Below are 16,419 nucleotides of genomic sequence, written 5' to 3' on the forward strand. Positions count from 1 at the left end.
TACTAAAAATACTTCATACTATTTGAAAGTAAATCTTTCATCCATAAAATTTTGTAACAATGTATTTCTAATATGCTAACCTTACATAACAGAGTATTATATTCAGACATGTACTATTCTAGCACATTATCCATCATCTAAGGTTATGTCCAAAACACAAATCATTAAGATGAACTCAAGTGCAATATCTACTTTAATACCTTGTAAATCATTAATAATCTCTGATCCATGGGTTCGGTCCCTCCTTTCAGATTCTAGAACTGACTGAAGATTGATAAATTCCTTTTCAAGTTTTAACTTGGCAGTCTCCAGCAGGCAATTTTTATCTTGCAGATCTCTATTGTTAGATTCCAGCTGTTGAATCTGTTTTGAACTTTCTGCCTGGGTTTTCCTTAACCGGGCTGCAGTATCAGATTCTGTTCGCAGCAAAGCATTGGTTTCATCCAGCTGTTATTCCATTCAAAACCAAACAAACAACAAACAAATAAACACAGGTATATATGATGAAAATACCTTCAATTATTACCCCATTACTATTTAAAATAAACAAAAACCTAAAAAATATCTTCCTAATGATTTCCTCTTCGTAACACTGCCAATTAAAACAAATGTTAACAGACAGTCATAAATAAAATTCAATATCCTTATAAACTGGGATCAACCTACTTGTCTCTGGAGTTGATTCACTTTCTCAGTGGATATTTGAGAGTTCTGATTTCTTTTTTTCAAATCTTCAAGTTGATCTTTTAAACTGTTAACTGTGATAAAAAGCATTTTAGCGGTAAGCTTCAACACAACACACACATACACACAAACATTTTCTCTTAGTATTTAATATTCTACACCACAAACCATCATTCTCCAAATTTCGCTTCTTGTCTGCTTCTTGATCAGCTTTCCGCTGATATTCTGCATTTTTGTGCTGAAGAAGCGCCTTTTCTCTTTCTAATTGTCTTAATGCTGATTCCACATTTTTCCTTAAGGTAATCTGAAATAATGCTTGAAGTTATTATCAAAGGAAAGTATGTATAAAAATCAAACGAAAACAAAAAATATTTCAGTTACATCAAGCAAATAAAAAAGACCTTTAAAAAAGCTATTAACTGCCCTTTTGTTAAAACTACAATGTTTTCCATATTTTTTAAATAGCACACTATTCTTAAATAATCAAGACCATAAGTGCTTTGTTTACTATTGAAAATCAAAATTTCTGTAACATTCCATCACCACTGAACCATCTTTACTTAATACAAACTATGGGTCTGAATAAAAAAAGAAACGATTGTCAATTTCTATTTTTAAGTCACGTTAGTAATATGAGTGCAATTTTCTTTTTACTTGAAATATCTACACATACTAAATTAACTCATTTGCAAAAACATAACAAAATGAAGCCTATTATCATGGTTCCCCTATAATCTGAGAGTCCTGTCCACCAATACTACAAGGTAGATTTTACTATATAACAAGATATGTATTAATATGGTACTAAAAGAACTCTGTAGATAAGTCAGGCATCAAAACTTTTTATGAACAAAAATGTTAATAAAAGCAGAGCGACTTTACCTCTTCTTCTAGCTCCTTTGCTACTTTCTCTAGGCGAGTATTAACAGATCTAAAGAATTTCAAAGGCAACAGTAAATAATTCTCTCCTAGTTTACAATAAAAACATTTACCATAAATTATAAAATTATCATATAATTACTTTTTAGCTCTTCTTTTTAGTAAAATGTTTAAACTTACATTTTAAAATATAACAATTATCTACAAAACATACTTGCACTTCTGCTCTAGTTCCTCTTTGGCTTGTATCTCACTGCTAAGGTGTTCTTCTAATGTGTATAGTTTTTTCTGAATCTGTCAGAAAATAAGAAACTATAATTATAAAGTCTGATCATATTTAAAAGGTGAGAGGCTTAAAGAAAACAATGATAATCTCTTTTCTTTCAACTTAATATAGGTACAGTTTTTGTACATTCTTAATGTGATTTTTATTGACAGAGAGAAAAAATCCTCCATCTCTTGCTTTCTATTACAGTACACATGTATGTATGAACACACTATGTAAACATAAGAATAAAAAGCTCCGATCTTGGCAGAATTCTTCTATGACACCAAGTTTCTCATTCATTATGAACAAAGGATATCCTTTGATACCCTCCATCATTCTTTTGTAGATTATTTATTCGAAAATACTGTCACCATTTGTGCTTATAAAGATAAAAGGTCTACATCTGAAACAAATATTTGGAATATTTGGCTGAACACACTCAAAAATATATTACTTTTCTTAAAAATAATAAAAGCTCTTCCCATTTTTCCAAAGAAGACATGCAGGTAGCCAAGAGACCTATGAAAAGATGTTCAACATGACTAATTATTAGGGAAATGCAAATGAAAACCATAATGAGATATCACCTCACATCTGTCAGAATGGCTATCATCAAAAAGACAAAAATAACAAATATTGGAGAGCATGTGGAGAAAAGGGAACCCTGGTGCAGTGTTGGTGGGGATGTAAATTGGTACAGCCACTATGGAGAACAGTATGGAGAGTCTTCAAAAGATAAGGATAGAACTACCATACAATCCAGCTATTCCACTTCTGAGTATTTATCTGAAGAATATGAAAACACTAATTCAAAAAGATATATGCACCCAAGTTATGGAAACAACCTGAATATCCACTAGTGGATGAATGAATAAAGAAGATGTGGTATATTATACACAGCGGAAACTACTACTCAGCCCTAAAAAAAAAAGTGAAATCTTGCCATTTGCAACATGGATGAACCTTGAGGGTATCAGAAATAAGTCAGAAAGTGAAAGACAAAAACCATATGCGGAAACAGACACACATACACAGAAAAGGAAAGAAAATAAAACAAAGACAAACTCAAAGACAGGGAACAGACTGGTCATTACCAGAGGAAAAGGTGGTTAGGGCTGGATGAAATGAGTGAATGGGGTCAAGTGTATGGTGATGGATGATTACTAGACTTTTGATAATGATCACTTTGCAATGAATACAGAAGGAGAATCATAATGTTGTATACCTGAAACTTATGTAATGTTACATAAGTTTTCCCTCAAAAAAAGATATATAAAAGCTCTTCTTTATATCTTCCTACACTGTGCCAGGCAAAATACTGTGAAAAGTTGTCAACAATAACTCTTTTGGATAAATGACAACTAATTAATTACAAGTCATCTTGCTATAAGGCCAGATATGTCGGGCTTTAAACAAACTAAAACTACAGAAAGCATTAAATACTGCATTTTGGGAGCCTTACTGCCTTTATAAAGGATTTAACTTTTCAAGTTCCTTTTGTGTTTTAGGTACAGTGGCAGGCACTTTACAGATATTGTCTCATTAATCCTAACAAAACCCCTAAAAAGATGGGTAGTATTATATCTATTCAATAAAGAAACTGAAATCCAAAAAAGGTGAACAGCTGGGCCAAGATAGCATAGCTAATAAATGGCAGTGCCCAAAAGATCCTGATCTATTAGATTCCATGGCCAATGTTCTTTCCACTATTCTTTCTAGTGATTATGTTCTCCATGATTTCTTAAATATTTCATATACCTTAAGCAAAACTGTATACTTCCCTAGTAAGAAAATACAGGCCAATGAACTAGTCAAGTTTAACAGCTTTTGGCTACTACTACATTAGTATAATTCGATCACACTAGTTATCACATGCCAATCAAAAGTTCTTACTGCTACTTATATATCCTTAATAAATAAAAACAAGAAAATTATACAATATATATTTTAAACAACAGATCCACAGGAGCAATAATAAAAAGAATACTTGGTAGAAAAAAGGTTGAGAACTTCTCTCTTGGGTAGGTGTAGTACTCCAAATGCTAGGTGGAATGTGATTATAACAAAACATCGCTAGAGTGATGAGATTTTCCTGTTTTTCAACATATTTGACATCAACATACCTCTTGACTCTCCTATTTAAAACAAAACAAAAACATTAAAATGCTTGTTATGCTTTGTAAAATTCCTAAAACACAAATCATACCAAAACTACCTAACTAATTTTTTTAGGTTTTGAAGAGAAAAATGTTTAGCATCCTCATTTATGTGTGTGTTCATGATTTAGCTTTGTATAGAGGTCACAAAATATTGTAACATTTTGATAAAATTATCCTTTATATGAATTCATTGCTAAATAGTCAAAATTTAAATCATCTACTATTTCTATATCCTTATAGCTTATTATCTGTACTCTTTTATAGTACTAAGATCATAAAATTTTCTAACTGGTAGAAAATACAGCTGTTTGTAAACCTATTCTATCACTTTTGCTACTAAAACTAAGCCTAAAGCCATGTACAAGTCATCTTTTCACTAGCCATTGGATCTCACACAGTGATACTTGTCAAATAAATGAATCACTTCAATATTATGCTGAACTGGATTGCAAGAAGGAATGCCATCTAAAAGTAGCATCAAGTGAACTTTAAAAATACAGGGATATTACTAAAATATTTGAACACGTGTAGAGTAGTAAAAATTTATACATACTTCGTTTTTCCTTGATTGTATCGAATCATTTTCTTTACAAGATGGAGAGTCACTTAATAACCTAGAAAGAAAGGCAGGAAATAAATTCTTTTGCGTGTCATTTTAACTCATTTTCTAATACCAAGTTATTCTCAGAATTAAATTCCAACTACAGATTCTCTTTCTTTTCACTTCAGCATATTTAAAATGAAGTAATATTTTCCCCTCTAGAGATGTATAACATTTTCAATCATTTAAAATGATAAATATTTCTTGCCTCTCACTCTTAAGAGGATGTTCTAGTCTTTAACATCGTTGAGACTGGAGTCACTAAATAGCACTACATTTTTCTCCCTATTCATCTCATTTTGAGTTCCTGTAACTATCTTATTCTTCTTTTCTAGAAATCTTCTGGAATGAGATAGCTCTCCTCCTTTTCAAAAATAACATCTCTTGATCTCCAGGTCTTAATACACAAATCATCACTTCTATTTAACTGTTAATTTCTCGCTTAACTGGGTCCTTCCTCACTGTGTATAAACATGCTTGGGTTTCTCCTGGCACTGATATCCTCAATTTAGTCAGCATTACAGTAGTTTTCAGAACACTGTCCTTAGCAGGATGACAATTCATGCTGGGTTGCCTGGGATTTTCCTGGTTTTAGCATGGAAGTCCCACACCACATCCCAGGAAACCCCTCAGTCCTGGGGAAACTGTAATGGTTGATCACCCCAACCATTACACACATGGAAATACCAAAAATTTCTCAAATATATGTTTCTCAAACATCTTTAATACTTCATTCAACTATTTAACAGTTTTCAGTGGCTCTTTGCTGCCTGTCAAAGTCAAAAGTCCCTTAGCACAGCACACAACAATCATCTGTTGCATTATGCTTCCCCTAAACTCCAACTCCAGTCTATTTTCTAATTTTATACCCAATAATCACTCCAGTTGACCAATATGTATTGAATGATCTTGTGCCAGGCTCTGCACTACATGGAGGGATTACAGGCAAGAAAATCACAGTTTCATTAAATCCTCCAAATGGTCATGATACAGTGATATATATATATATACCCTATGTTTGAACCCTACTGGACTATACTACTCTGCTCCCAAAGTATGCTTACATTTCAAACTTTTCCTTCCAGTATTCACCTCCCCACTATACTCACCTAACCTCCTTACATCTCAGCCTTTCAAAACCCTTTCTTAACTTTAGACTTGGCTAAGATGCTACCTCTTCCCTGAGGTCTTACCTGACTTTCCCCTACCCTCGTCCCAAAGAGATGTGACTTTTATTTTTCTTCTGAACCATCTCATATCTTTTTGGTACGTTTCTTAAGGCAAATATCACATTCTACCCTTTATTATGACTATATAATTCTCCTATATCCCTTATTAGTTGACAAGCTCCTTCAAAAGCAGGTGTTTGGTCTTACTCTATATCCCCCAAAGAACACAGAACATTGCCTTACATTCATTTGTAAATGAATATCATAAAATATTCTATGAAAAAACTCAGTTTAAAACAAATTAACACTTTATCTTCTATAATTCAGTCTCGAAGTAAGACAACTCTTTATAGCTAGATGCTGAAAACAATAAACATGTTAACAAACAAGTCACATACAAATTTTCTCTATAGTAGGTAAATCCTATAAAAGGCAGCTGATTTCCCACAAAAGCTTTAGGAATTGGGAAGGTTTCTACATCTCCTTTATCATCTTCAATGTCATCAAAATTGCTGCTATCTATGTCACTGCTGAGTTCAGGTACCACAGGCGCTGCCGCTATTAAAAGAAAAGAAACAAGTTATTTAATAATAATATATCTGATTTAAAATTATATAAATGACTCCTGTTTTGTTTTATATTAGTGATTATATATTATTAATATGTTATATAAATATTAACATATTACATATTGATTCATTAACAGTACTATATTATTATGATTTACTATAGAATATTTTAGTAACAGATTTTGTTTTATCATTTCAAAGAACTGAAATTTTATGTGTTTTATTATTATATTAGATTGGTTTTAAATATAGATAAATCAATCAAACAAGGGAAGCAGGATGATATTATTCTACGTGTTAAAATTACAAGCAGCAATAACTTGCATATACGTTCTTTAGTCTTCGGTTTTCTACATTCTTTAAGTAGAAATATTTCTTACTCTTCAAATGAATTAATGTTAAATATACATGAAGTTTAAATGAATTACTACGCTTACCCTAGTATTCACCAGAGTATGGTCTCCGTAAGTAACTAATTACTGATTTATTAATTCAAACAACTGAATTAAAGAATTGTATTTCCCCAATTCTGAAAATTACTGAGATCCATAAAACTTAGCTTAACAAATTAAGAAACCTATGTTTATCATAAAAGCACTGGGAAATAAAGACATATTAGTTTGCTAAGATACTGAGGTAATATTAATTTAGTTATAAGTACTGCTTCAGAACAAATTGAAATATAACCTCTCAATTTAAAAATTAGTTAGCATTAAGTGTACAGACATGTTTATTAATTCAGAAGAGGAATCCATTTATGAGATTTAAAATGTGATGAAATGGAAATATTTAAATTTATTGACTTACTCTCTCTTATGTTATCCCAATTCCATTGATCATTCTTAAAGAAAGGATGTTGTTTGATTTCTTCTACCCCATTTCTTCCAAGTCGTACCTCCCTAAACAATGCAGTTAAAAATTGTATTATAAAGAGTAACATTATATAAATACAAAAATATTAACTCTTATCTCAACAAGGATCAAAATAAGGATCAGAAATGAGTTTAAGATATCTTTATTAAAAGCTTCAGCTTAAATGTTGCTCAAAAATAAGCAATCTAATTTTATAGTATATGATTGCTCTAGATAGTAAATGCCATGGAAAGGGAAATATGTTTCCACCTGTTTTGTGTCAAATGAAAGTACGAGATTTTCAATGAAAAAAATCATCTGCGTGTGCCAAAACCACGTGACCAACTTTAGGGGGTAAAATGGATGGAGATTTAACTTTTGGCATAGAAGAGTTTTTTAAAACCTTTCTAATAAACGTTATTTTAAAAAATCCTCCTCCTTTCTTAAAAAGAACTCACATATTATGTTTGAAGCTATCCATGTTTACTCTGGATATATCTACATCTATATTAAATATAAATTGTTAAATACATATTACATTTATATTAAAATTATCATTCTGAATACAAAAAAATGTTACTAATAATTTCATTTTATGACATGTTGAGTCTTCAGTGAAGACTATATGGAAATAAAAAACATTTTTTATATGTCCCTGGAGCTATGTTTAATATACACAAAAAAACCTGTAAAGTTTAGAAGGAAGTGCTCTTAGCCACACTGATGGCATTAAATTCTTTTCAAACTATCTTTTCTCCACCTACAATCATTACTTAGACTGCAACCACACCTCCCGATAAATTGCTAAGGTAAATATTTCATGAATGGTACTCCTTTCATTAGCATATGCTGTATCCTGTTTTATATTTTACCCTTCAGCACAAATTATGGTCATTCCCATCAACTCCATCTAGTCCTCAAATCAAACATTATTTTGAGTTTATCACCATGTATTATTATTCATTAATCATGTAATTAACAATCAAAGTTTTATTGTACAAATGATTGATAAACATATAAAAATGATTAAGCTGTCTAATGAGGAAAAATATAATTTTCTTTCTTTGTATGGAAAAGAAATAATTCATAATACTTAGTTTGACAAGAATGAGGGAAACAATTATTAATAATGGAAATATACCCTGATGTGGCTTCTCTGGGGGTCAAATTTGTAACTCAAGTAGGTCAATTTTAAAATGTATCTCCTAGAATTCCACCTTTAAGATTTTATCCTACAAAACGTATGCAAAGATAAATGTATAAGGATAGTCACTGCAGTACTGGTTCTAACAGCAACTGGCTAACAGGCAACAATAAGGTGTGCTGAGGAATCACAGCATCTTAGGGCAAGAAATGTTCTTAGTTATCATCTAATCCGATCCCATCATTTTAAGGATGAGTAAAATTATTTCCCCAACAAGTAAAATAATTTTCCTAAAATCATAAAGCTAGTGAGGTAAGTCTGGACTGAGGTGGAAGCACCCACTTATATGTGTTAGTCCTTTAATAGGATGACTCCTATTACAAATATAAAATGGGAAACCAGAAAAGAACAGAATAGAGAGGGCAAGGAAGAAACTTCAAATAGTTTTCTAGCTTCTCTTTTTAAGGCAGGTTTTCACAACAATGTTCATCTAGTTTGTTTCAAGAAATACAGAATTTCCAGGATGGACTTGCTCATATTCAAATGCAAATTAAAAACGGTTGGGAAGGAGGCACTCTCAAATCAAACACAGCTAGTTTTTAAGATTATTAACTTTTGAGTATTTATCTGCACAAAAATGTTCTCTTCTCAAAAGTTGTACAATCAAGAGCAGTAGGGCTTAAATCACCTTAGAGGATAAAATATGAATAATACAGAAGTTTTATTTCTCTCAAATGCATTATTTTACCAAGTTCTGTTTTTTTCCTTTTAGACATGAGGGTTAAGATTAGAGTTAGATTACCATTAGGCTGCACATACAAAATGACAAGGGTAACCCAACACCAGGATTAGCAGTAGGAAAAGGCTAAACCAGAATTAAATGCAATTTGGATAAAAAGATTGATTTTATATGTAAATAAGAGTTAGGTATGCTTTCATTTCTACAAATCCAGAAGTTAAAAGGATTCTCTATAAAGAAATTCAATGTATATTACCTATCTGTTAAGAAGGCACAGATGAGATTCTTCGCATGTTTAGAAATTTCTGCATCTTCAGGGAAACATAGTGAGTTTTTATGATCCATAATTTTGCTATATGTTCCTACCAGTGAATCTGCATAAAATGGAGTATCCCCTAAAGTTCCAAGAAAAAAAGAGTGTAACAGAGAATGCAAATTAAACATTTTTCACCTAATATTTAAATATGTTAAGTTTAAATTTGTCACATGCATGGAAGAACGAAAAGGTCTACGGGCCAGGAATCTCAGTCAAAACAAACAGGCGCACACCAAGAATATATTTAAATTATAATCATACCAATGAACCATGAACTTTTAAGAGCAAAATAAAATCAATACTAACTGTAGAATTTGTTGGGTTTTTAAATACATAATGGGAAAAAAAAAACAATTTACTGGATAATTTAAAAGATTACTAGGTGGGGTCAGATCAGTTAGTGCTTAAGCTAAATCAGCCTTTTATGTTATACAATACAATAGTCACTAGCTACAATTGGCACTTTAAAGTTAAATTAATTACAATAAATAAAATGAAAAATTCAGTTCCCTAGTCACACTAGCCATATTTCAAGTGCTCGATATGGCAGGTGCCTACCGTACTAAACAGTGCAGACGTAAACCACTTTCATCATGATAGACTGGACAGTGCAGCTCTAAGAGTTAGATCAGCCCTATTGTTTTACATATGAGGAAGCCAGGCCCAGACAGATGACATGTGATTTGCCTAAGATGACACACAGCTAGAGTTGAAAACGGCAGAAACAGCCTCCTAATGCAGTGTTCCTGCTGACTGATGACTGTGATAAATAGGCATTGAAGCAAGTGTAAAGACAGAAAATGTTCACGGCATCATCTTGGCCAGTATTCATCTAAAGCCACAAGAGTTAAAGGCCCTGCCAGTATGCCTCAACCACAAGTCACCTTAGTACAAATCAGACTTTCCCAAATCAGCCAAAAAGGAGTGTTCAGGTAGTTAGTTTTTGTTTTCCAAGGGTGGCAGAGGAGAGTTTTGAATTCAAGATTTTTCTAGTGCAACTTTTAGCTGCAGTAGACTCCTTTAATTGAAGTCCAGTCAACCAACCTGATGAGCAAGCACCAGAGTAGGCTCAGAATACTGCAAATTAGTGCCATTCAAACTCATTAAATTCAGCTCTCAGAGCTGAAAACAGCAGCAGGAATTTAAATGGTCTCTTTAAACCCAGGTGACTTCCTCCAAAGTATATTATTTTTTAACCCCCTGGGAGAGTCTAGGCAAATGATGGAATATATTCTACTTTCAAAAGATTACAAGACACACCCAATGAATCATCAGATAGGGCCTAGAGGTGGGGAGAATAGATAGCTACCTGAGAACATACAGTGTGTACAAAGAGACCCACTACAAAAACAAAGGCCCAAAACAAAGTAGGTTACAGAAGGACATGAGACTACGCATAGCAAGATCAGTGCTACACAAACACATATGGTCATCAAGAGAAGGCACTTTAACCACAAAAAAGTTCCATGACTAATCGTTATTTAAATTTGTACTGATTTTTTTTAGCAATAAACATACTCAGTTACTATACAGATTTTACAGATTTCCACTACTAATTTCTTTTAGTCATCTTCTAGAAAATAAATTCCCCAACTTCTAAAACTATATTTTCAATTCTAAAGTCATTTCATATAACGCTATTAGCCTTAATACATTTGACTCTTAAAGAAGAATTCTGCTACATCTCCCTCAACCTGAAACCAGGGGAGTCAGCCACTGGCTTCCTTGGCCAGAAGATATTTTTGTGCCCTAGTACTTAGGAATAGGAAATCTTAAAAATGAAATCTATGATGTAAAGAAAAGTTTTGAAATACTTGAATCTTTCAAATTTTGATCTGGTCAAAGTAAAAGAAATTATTTAATTTGCCTCTGAGTTTACTGAGACTGAAATATTATTATAAAATATATTTATCTTGATAGTCAAATGGTCAATAACTATATTTATGATTTATTTGACTAGAACTACAAACCAAATATATATACAAGTAATAAATATAAGAAACACAGTGTACAAAAATTAATTACATAACAATTACATAAACTAGGAGTACTTTCAGTTCCTTATTATAATTAGAATACCAGCCTTATAATTTAAATATTTACAACAAATACTCCTGATTAAGAAAATCTTAGAATGAAGGCCCATTGCAACTATAAACTTGCTTCTTGTTCTAATATTTTCTTAATACAAAAGGTCTATTGGAGGAATATTTCCTAGCAGTAGACTTTCAATTCCTTTCATATTCTACTCCATTACTGTGCCAGAATGAGGATTGGTTTTAATTTTCCAATCAATAATCTGTCATATCAGACACTACTAATTCAGTTTTCAGAAATACTACTTTTTCCCTAGAACACAAGCAATTCATTTTTTTATAGTCTCACATTCTTGACTTAGAACTAAAGTGTTATGAGATGGGTTTTGAAAAAAGAACAATTTACTTACCCACCAGCATCTCAAAAAGGAAAACACCCACAGACCACCAATCACATTCTCGCCCATAGTAACCATCACCCCCTTGTGATTTCAGGACCTCAGGTGATATATAATCAGGTGTTCCAACTGCTGTATCACAATGCACCATGCCTGTCTGGGTAAAGTGCAGAGAGAGAGAGAGAAAAAATGTGTATAAAATGTCTATAAACACACACACACATAAGCGCAACTAATTCATTAATTATTAAATATACAGTGACTACACATGGCTACCAAGAGACCTTCATTGCTGACATGGCTTTGGGAGGACAGGGGATAAATGCATTATGAAATGCATAAAAATGTCTGGATTATGGGAGATCAGGGATAATTTTCCAACTCTAAAATACAGCAGGCTTCATCAATGAAAGAAGAAAAAGGTGGTTAACTCCATGGGAATTCCATGCAAATCAACATCTTTTGTTTCTTTTTCTTACACCATGAAGGAGTTACAAGAGAAGTACAAAATGTGGTCTTAAGGCACCTGACCAGGGGAAAAGAAAAGAATCATTAGAGAAAGGAAACTTTGATATTTCCAAAGAAACTACAGTAATGAAAATTACAAAGGCCCCAGTTTTGGAGGTTGTATTAAAAAATAGTTCTTATTATACCAAGAAAAAAATGGGGGGAAATAGATCAAATGTTTAAATCAAAAGATCTTTATAGTTTGAAAGCTACACCTCCAAGCTGCATGTTTAGAAATGTGGAGCTGTGGTATCAAGATATTTGGCAAAATGATTACAAACACCTTTTTCTGTGTTTAGTTTCAGTGGGTAGTAAGATAATCCCTATCTTATGTCTTTTTGACAAGGACAAGAACCACTGTAGATATTATCTACGTGTGTGTATTTTGCAGCATGTATGTGTTTGTGTATGTTTGTGTATACGCTGCAAGATTAAATCATGACAGTATATAGTAGTGTGATCCTAAATAGTACCTGTTCACCTCCAGCTATGTACAAACATGCAAAGACTTTACAGATTAACTTAAATGCCCTTCATTTCCTTTACCTGCCTGGTTAAAAAGTGTGTCACCTATGTTCCTTATAACCAAGCTATACAACTACCAAAATACTAAGTATTATAACCACCTTGGAAAAAGGAAGTTCAATGTATTTTATAAACATGATTTATATAAACTTTTTTATTTAAATTCAATAAAATGTATATTAAACATGAGAGATTAATTTTAGAGGCAATCTTTTCTTTCCTCAAATCAGCAGAAATAACTCAATGATTTTATTTTCCCAAGTATTCAGCAAATAGAGTCATTTTAGTTTGAATATAAATTAATAAAATAAAACATTTGGAAATAACTGAGCAAATTATGATGGTAATACTCTGTAAGGGTTATTACTTAGGATAAAAAATGAAGATGACAGTGCCTGACTACAAAAGGCAGTGTATAACATTAATTTTTATCATTAACTATCCTACATTTTAGACTTCTACTGAAGGAAAAATTCATAGAGACTTACTAGGGCAAATAAAATCTCTTTATTTCACATGTATCCATATAAATTAGACTTCAAAAAAATGAATCTTGTGAGATCTTAAGAGCTAAAACCTGGCAAGACACAAAAGTGCCACTAAAAGAAAAATTATTTAGCATTCAAAGGTTCAGAAGAAGGAAAGCAAAGGATAACATACAAAAAAGAATTGGCGGACAAGTTAGACTTCAGAGGAGAGAGGGTTGGTATGGTAGCTTAGACAGAAAAAAGAACAAAAACAAAGGAACAAGAATGACTTTATATAAAACAGGTTGAAGAAATGCAGTAAAGTCCAAATCAGCTAAATGTAAAGTTTCACACTGATGAAGTTGGGAAAGGTAAGATGGAGATCAGTTTGAATAACCGATTACTTGTAGAATAAATACTTTGGTAGGAGTAAAGAATTTTTACTAGGTAAACTCTGTTACTGGTACTCTGTTTTTGGAAAATTAATATTCTAACCACCATCTTTGGCAACCACCTATTGAGAGTTAAAATTTTTTAAAAATAAACATTTGGGAAAGATATTTAAAAACTATCTCATGGGGGCTTCCCTGGTGGTACAGTGGTTGGGAGTCTGCCTGCCAATGCAGGGGACACGGGTTCAAGCCCTGGTCCGGAAAGATCCCACATGCCGCGAAGCGGCTAAGCCCTTGCGCCGCAACTACTGAGGCTGCGCTCTAGAGCCCGCGAGCCACAACTACTGAAGCCCGTGTGCCTAAGAGTCCGTGCTCTGCAACAAGAGAAGCCCCTGCTTGCCACAACTAGAGAAAGCCCGCATGCAGCAACGAAGACCCAACACAGCCAAAAATAAATAAATAAAATAAATAAATTTATTTTTTAAAAAAAAACCTATCTCATGGGGAAGTTCTCAAATTATATAAATATAAAATCTACATTTATTACAAATGTAGGAAATACAGGAAGCCTAAAATGCAGAAATACAGGAAGGCTAAACCACAAACTAAAGAGATTGGTTTACCTACAGGGGGTGAGTGGGAAAAGGGTAGAAAGAAGCAAGTACAGGAATGGGATGGTGGGATAAGGAGGGGGTGATCCTTCTCTGAGCATGCAATTTGTATAGTTCTGACTCTTAAACCAGAGGAGTGCTTCACATATCCAAAAAACAAAATCAACCAGATGTGGGACAACTCTAAATGGAATACAAACAGTAAGAAATGGACCTGGCTTTTCCGGTAAGTGGCCTGAGGTGACCTCTAAAAATGGTTCGCTATTCACTTGACCCAGAAAACCCCACAAAATCATGCAAGTTGAGAGGTTCAAATCTTCGTATTCACTTTAAGAACACTAGTGAAACGGCCCAGGCCATTAAGGGTATGCATATCCGAAAAGCCACCAAGTATATGAAGGACGTCACTTTAAAGAAGCAATGTGTGCCATTCCGTCGTTACAATGGTGGAGTTGGTAGGTGTGCCCAGGCCAAACAGTGGGGCTGGACGCAGGGTCGGTAGCCCAAAAAGAATGCTGAATTTCTACTGTACATGCTCAAAAATGCAGAGGGTAATGCTGAACTTAAGGGCTTAGATGGAGATTCTCTGGTCATTGAGCATATCCAGGTGAATAAAGCCTCCAAGATGCGGCGCAGGACTTACAGAGCTCATGGTTGGATCAACCCATACATGAGCTCTCCCTGCCACACTGAGATGATCCTTACTAAAAAAGAAAAGACTGCTCCTAAACCAGAAGAGGAGGTTGCCCAGAAGAAAAACATATCCCAGAAGAAACTGAAGAAACAGAAACTTATGGCCTGGGAATAAATGCTGCAAAAAATAAATGCAAACAAAAGTAAAAAAAAAGAAATGGACCTGTTTCATAAATTAATAACATAACCACACCAAAGAGAGTAGAGAGGAAAAGAACTGACCTAGGTTACTTTGGAAAACAGTTGTAGTGTAGATAATGAGAGCCAGTTTTCTCACTATCCAAAGAAGTAATCATGAAACAGAAAGGAGGAAGACTAGAATGAACCCTGTGGTGTAGGAAAAGAATCAGAAGTATCATATGAACTCATAATTTTTAATACACTTTATATACAGACAGGTACAGAATTAAATATGAACATGTGTGTGCATGTGAGTTAGTAGACACAGTATATACAATATACACACATCCACTGACAGAGCCTAGAAATAATGACACTCCAGGAGCAATGAGTACATCCAGCACCCAAATACTGATTTTTAAATACCATTCTTAAATAAAAGGAATTAGAGCTTCTTGGAGAAGTGTTTGATTCCAGGCCTGGGACAGAGAAAATATAAGATAAGTGTTCAACAGATGGAAGGGTGGGAGGGAGGGACGGCGGGAAGGACGGAGGGAGGGAAGAAAAAAGAAATAAAGAAAAGAAATGCTCCCTAAAGGGTACATTTGGGGAAAGACATAGAAGCCAACTTAAAAAGCCTTCACAAGGTAAGCAAACTCTGGACTGAGTTTCAATGTGTGAGTAGGAATTTGCCAAGCAGTGTATATTCAACAGCCTATATGAAGGCTAGGAATCATAACATACCATGGTATAAAAAGAACTGTATGTAATTTAAGATCTCTGAACCACAAGGTACAAGAGGTCAAATGATACAGAATGAGGGTGAAAAAGTAGGCAGGGATCATATCACCATAAGAGGCTTCATATGACTAGCTAAGGAGTTTGAACTTTATTCAGTAGGTGACAGAAATCTACTAAAGGGTTTCAAGCTGGAGAGCAACATAAACAGGTATGCATTTTCAAAAGCTTCTTCAAAAGTACTTTATCTTAAATGGATCAGATAATGTGTGTTTGCGAAATACATGAGTGTTTTATAACTGACAAAATATCATAAGTCTAAAGATTTACTGAAAACACAAAATGGGTCAATCACAAATCTTGGAGTTGCTCTAAGAAACTATTCAAAATGCCTGCTGTTGGGACTTCCCTGGTGGCGCAGTGGTTAAGAATCTGCCTGCCAACGCAGAAGACATGGGTTCGAGCTGCGGTCTGGGAAGATCCCACATGCTGCGGAGCAACTAAGCCCGTGCACCACAACTACTGAGCCTGCGCTCTAGAGCCCGCGAGCCA

The 16,419-nt window shown here is 33.7% G+C and overlaps 1 protein-coding gene and 1 pseudogene across 2 annotated transcripts in view; one reads left to right on the forward strand and one right to left on the reverse strand.

Annotated features, from left to right (window-relative positions):
* Positions 1-16,419, reverse strand: part of ROCK2 (Rho associated coiled-coil containing protein kinase 2) — a 137,016-nt gene that overhangs the window by 30,669 nt on the left and 89,928 nt on the right. The window contains exons 6-16 of the mRNA XM_082852339.1: positions 11,827-11,971; positions 9,321-9,459; positions 7,137-7,228; positions 6,159-6,318; positions 4,544-4,604; positions 3,955-3,966; positions 1,778-1,857; positions 1,567-1,615; positions 853-988; positions 667-758; positions 201-447 (exon numbers count right to left, since the gene is read on the reverse strand). Of these exons, the coding sequence (XP_082708465.1) occupies positions 201-447; positions 667-758; positions 853-988; positions 1,567-1,615; positions 1,778-1,857; positions 3,955-3,966; positions 4,544-4,604; positions 6,159-6,318; positions 7,137-7,228; positions 9,321-9,459; positions 11,827-11,971 (1,213 nt within the window). The remainder of the gene's footprint in view (positions 1-200; positions 448-666; positions 759-852; positions 989-1,566; positions 1,616-1,777; positions 1,858-3,954; positions 3,967-4,543; positions 4,605-6,158; positions 6,319-7,136; positions 7,229-9,320; positions 9,460-11,826; positions 11,972-16,419) is intronic.
* On the forward strand, positions 14,466-15,194 carry LOC309969940 (large ribosomal subunit protein uL22-like; annotated as a pseudogene). The gene has a single exon. The product of its transcript is annotated as a large ribosomal subunit protein uL22-like (transcript).

Source organism: Leucopleurus acutus, assembly GCF_964270905.1.
Source record: "Leucopleurus acutus genome assembly, chromosome: 12".
NCBI classification, from domain to species: Eukaryota; Metazoa; Chordata; class Mammalia; order Artiodactyla; family Delphinidae; genus Leucopleurus; species Leucopleurus acutus.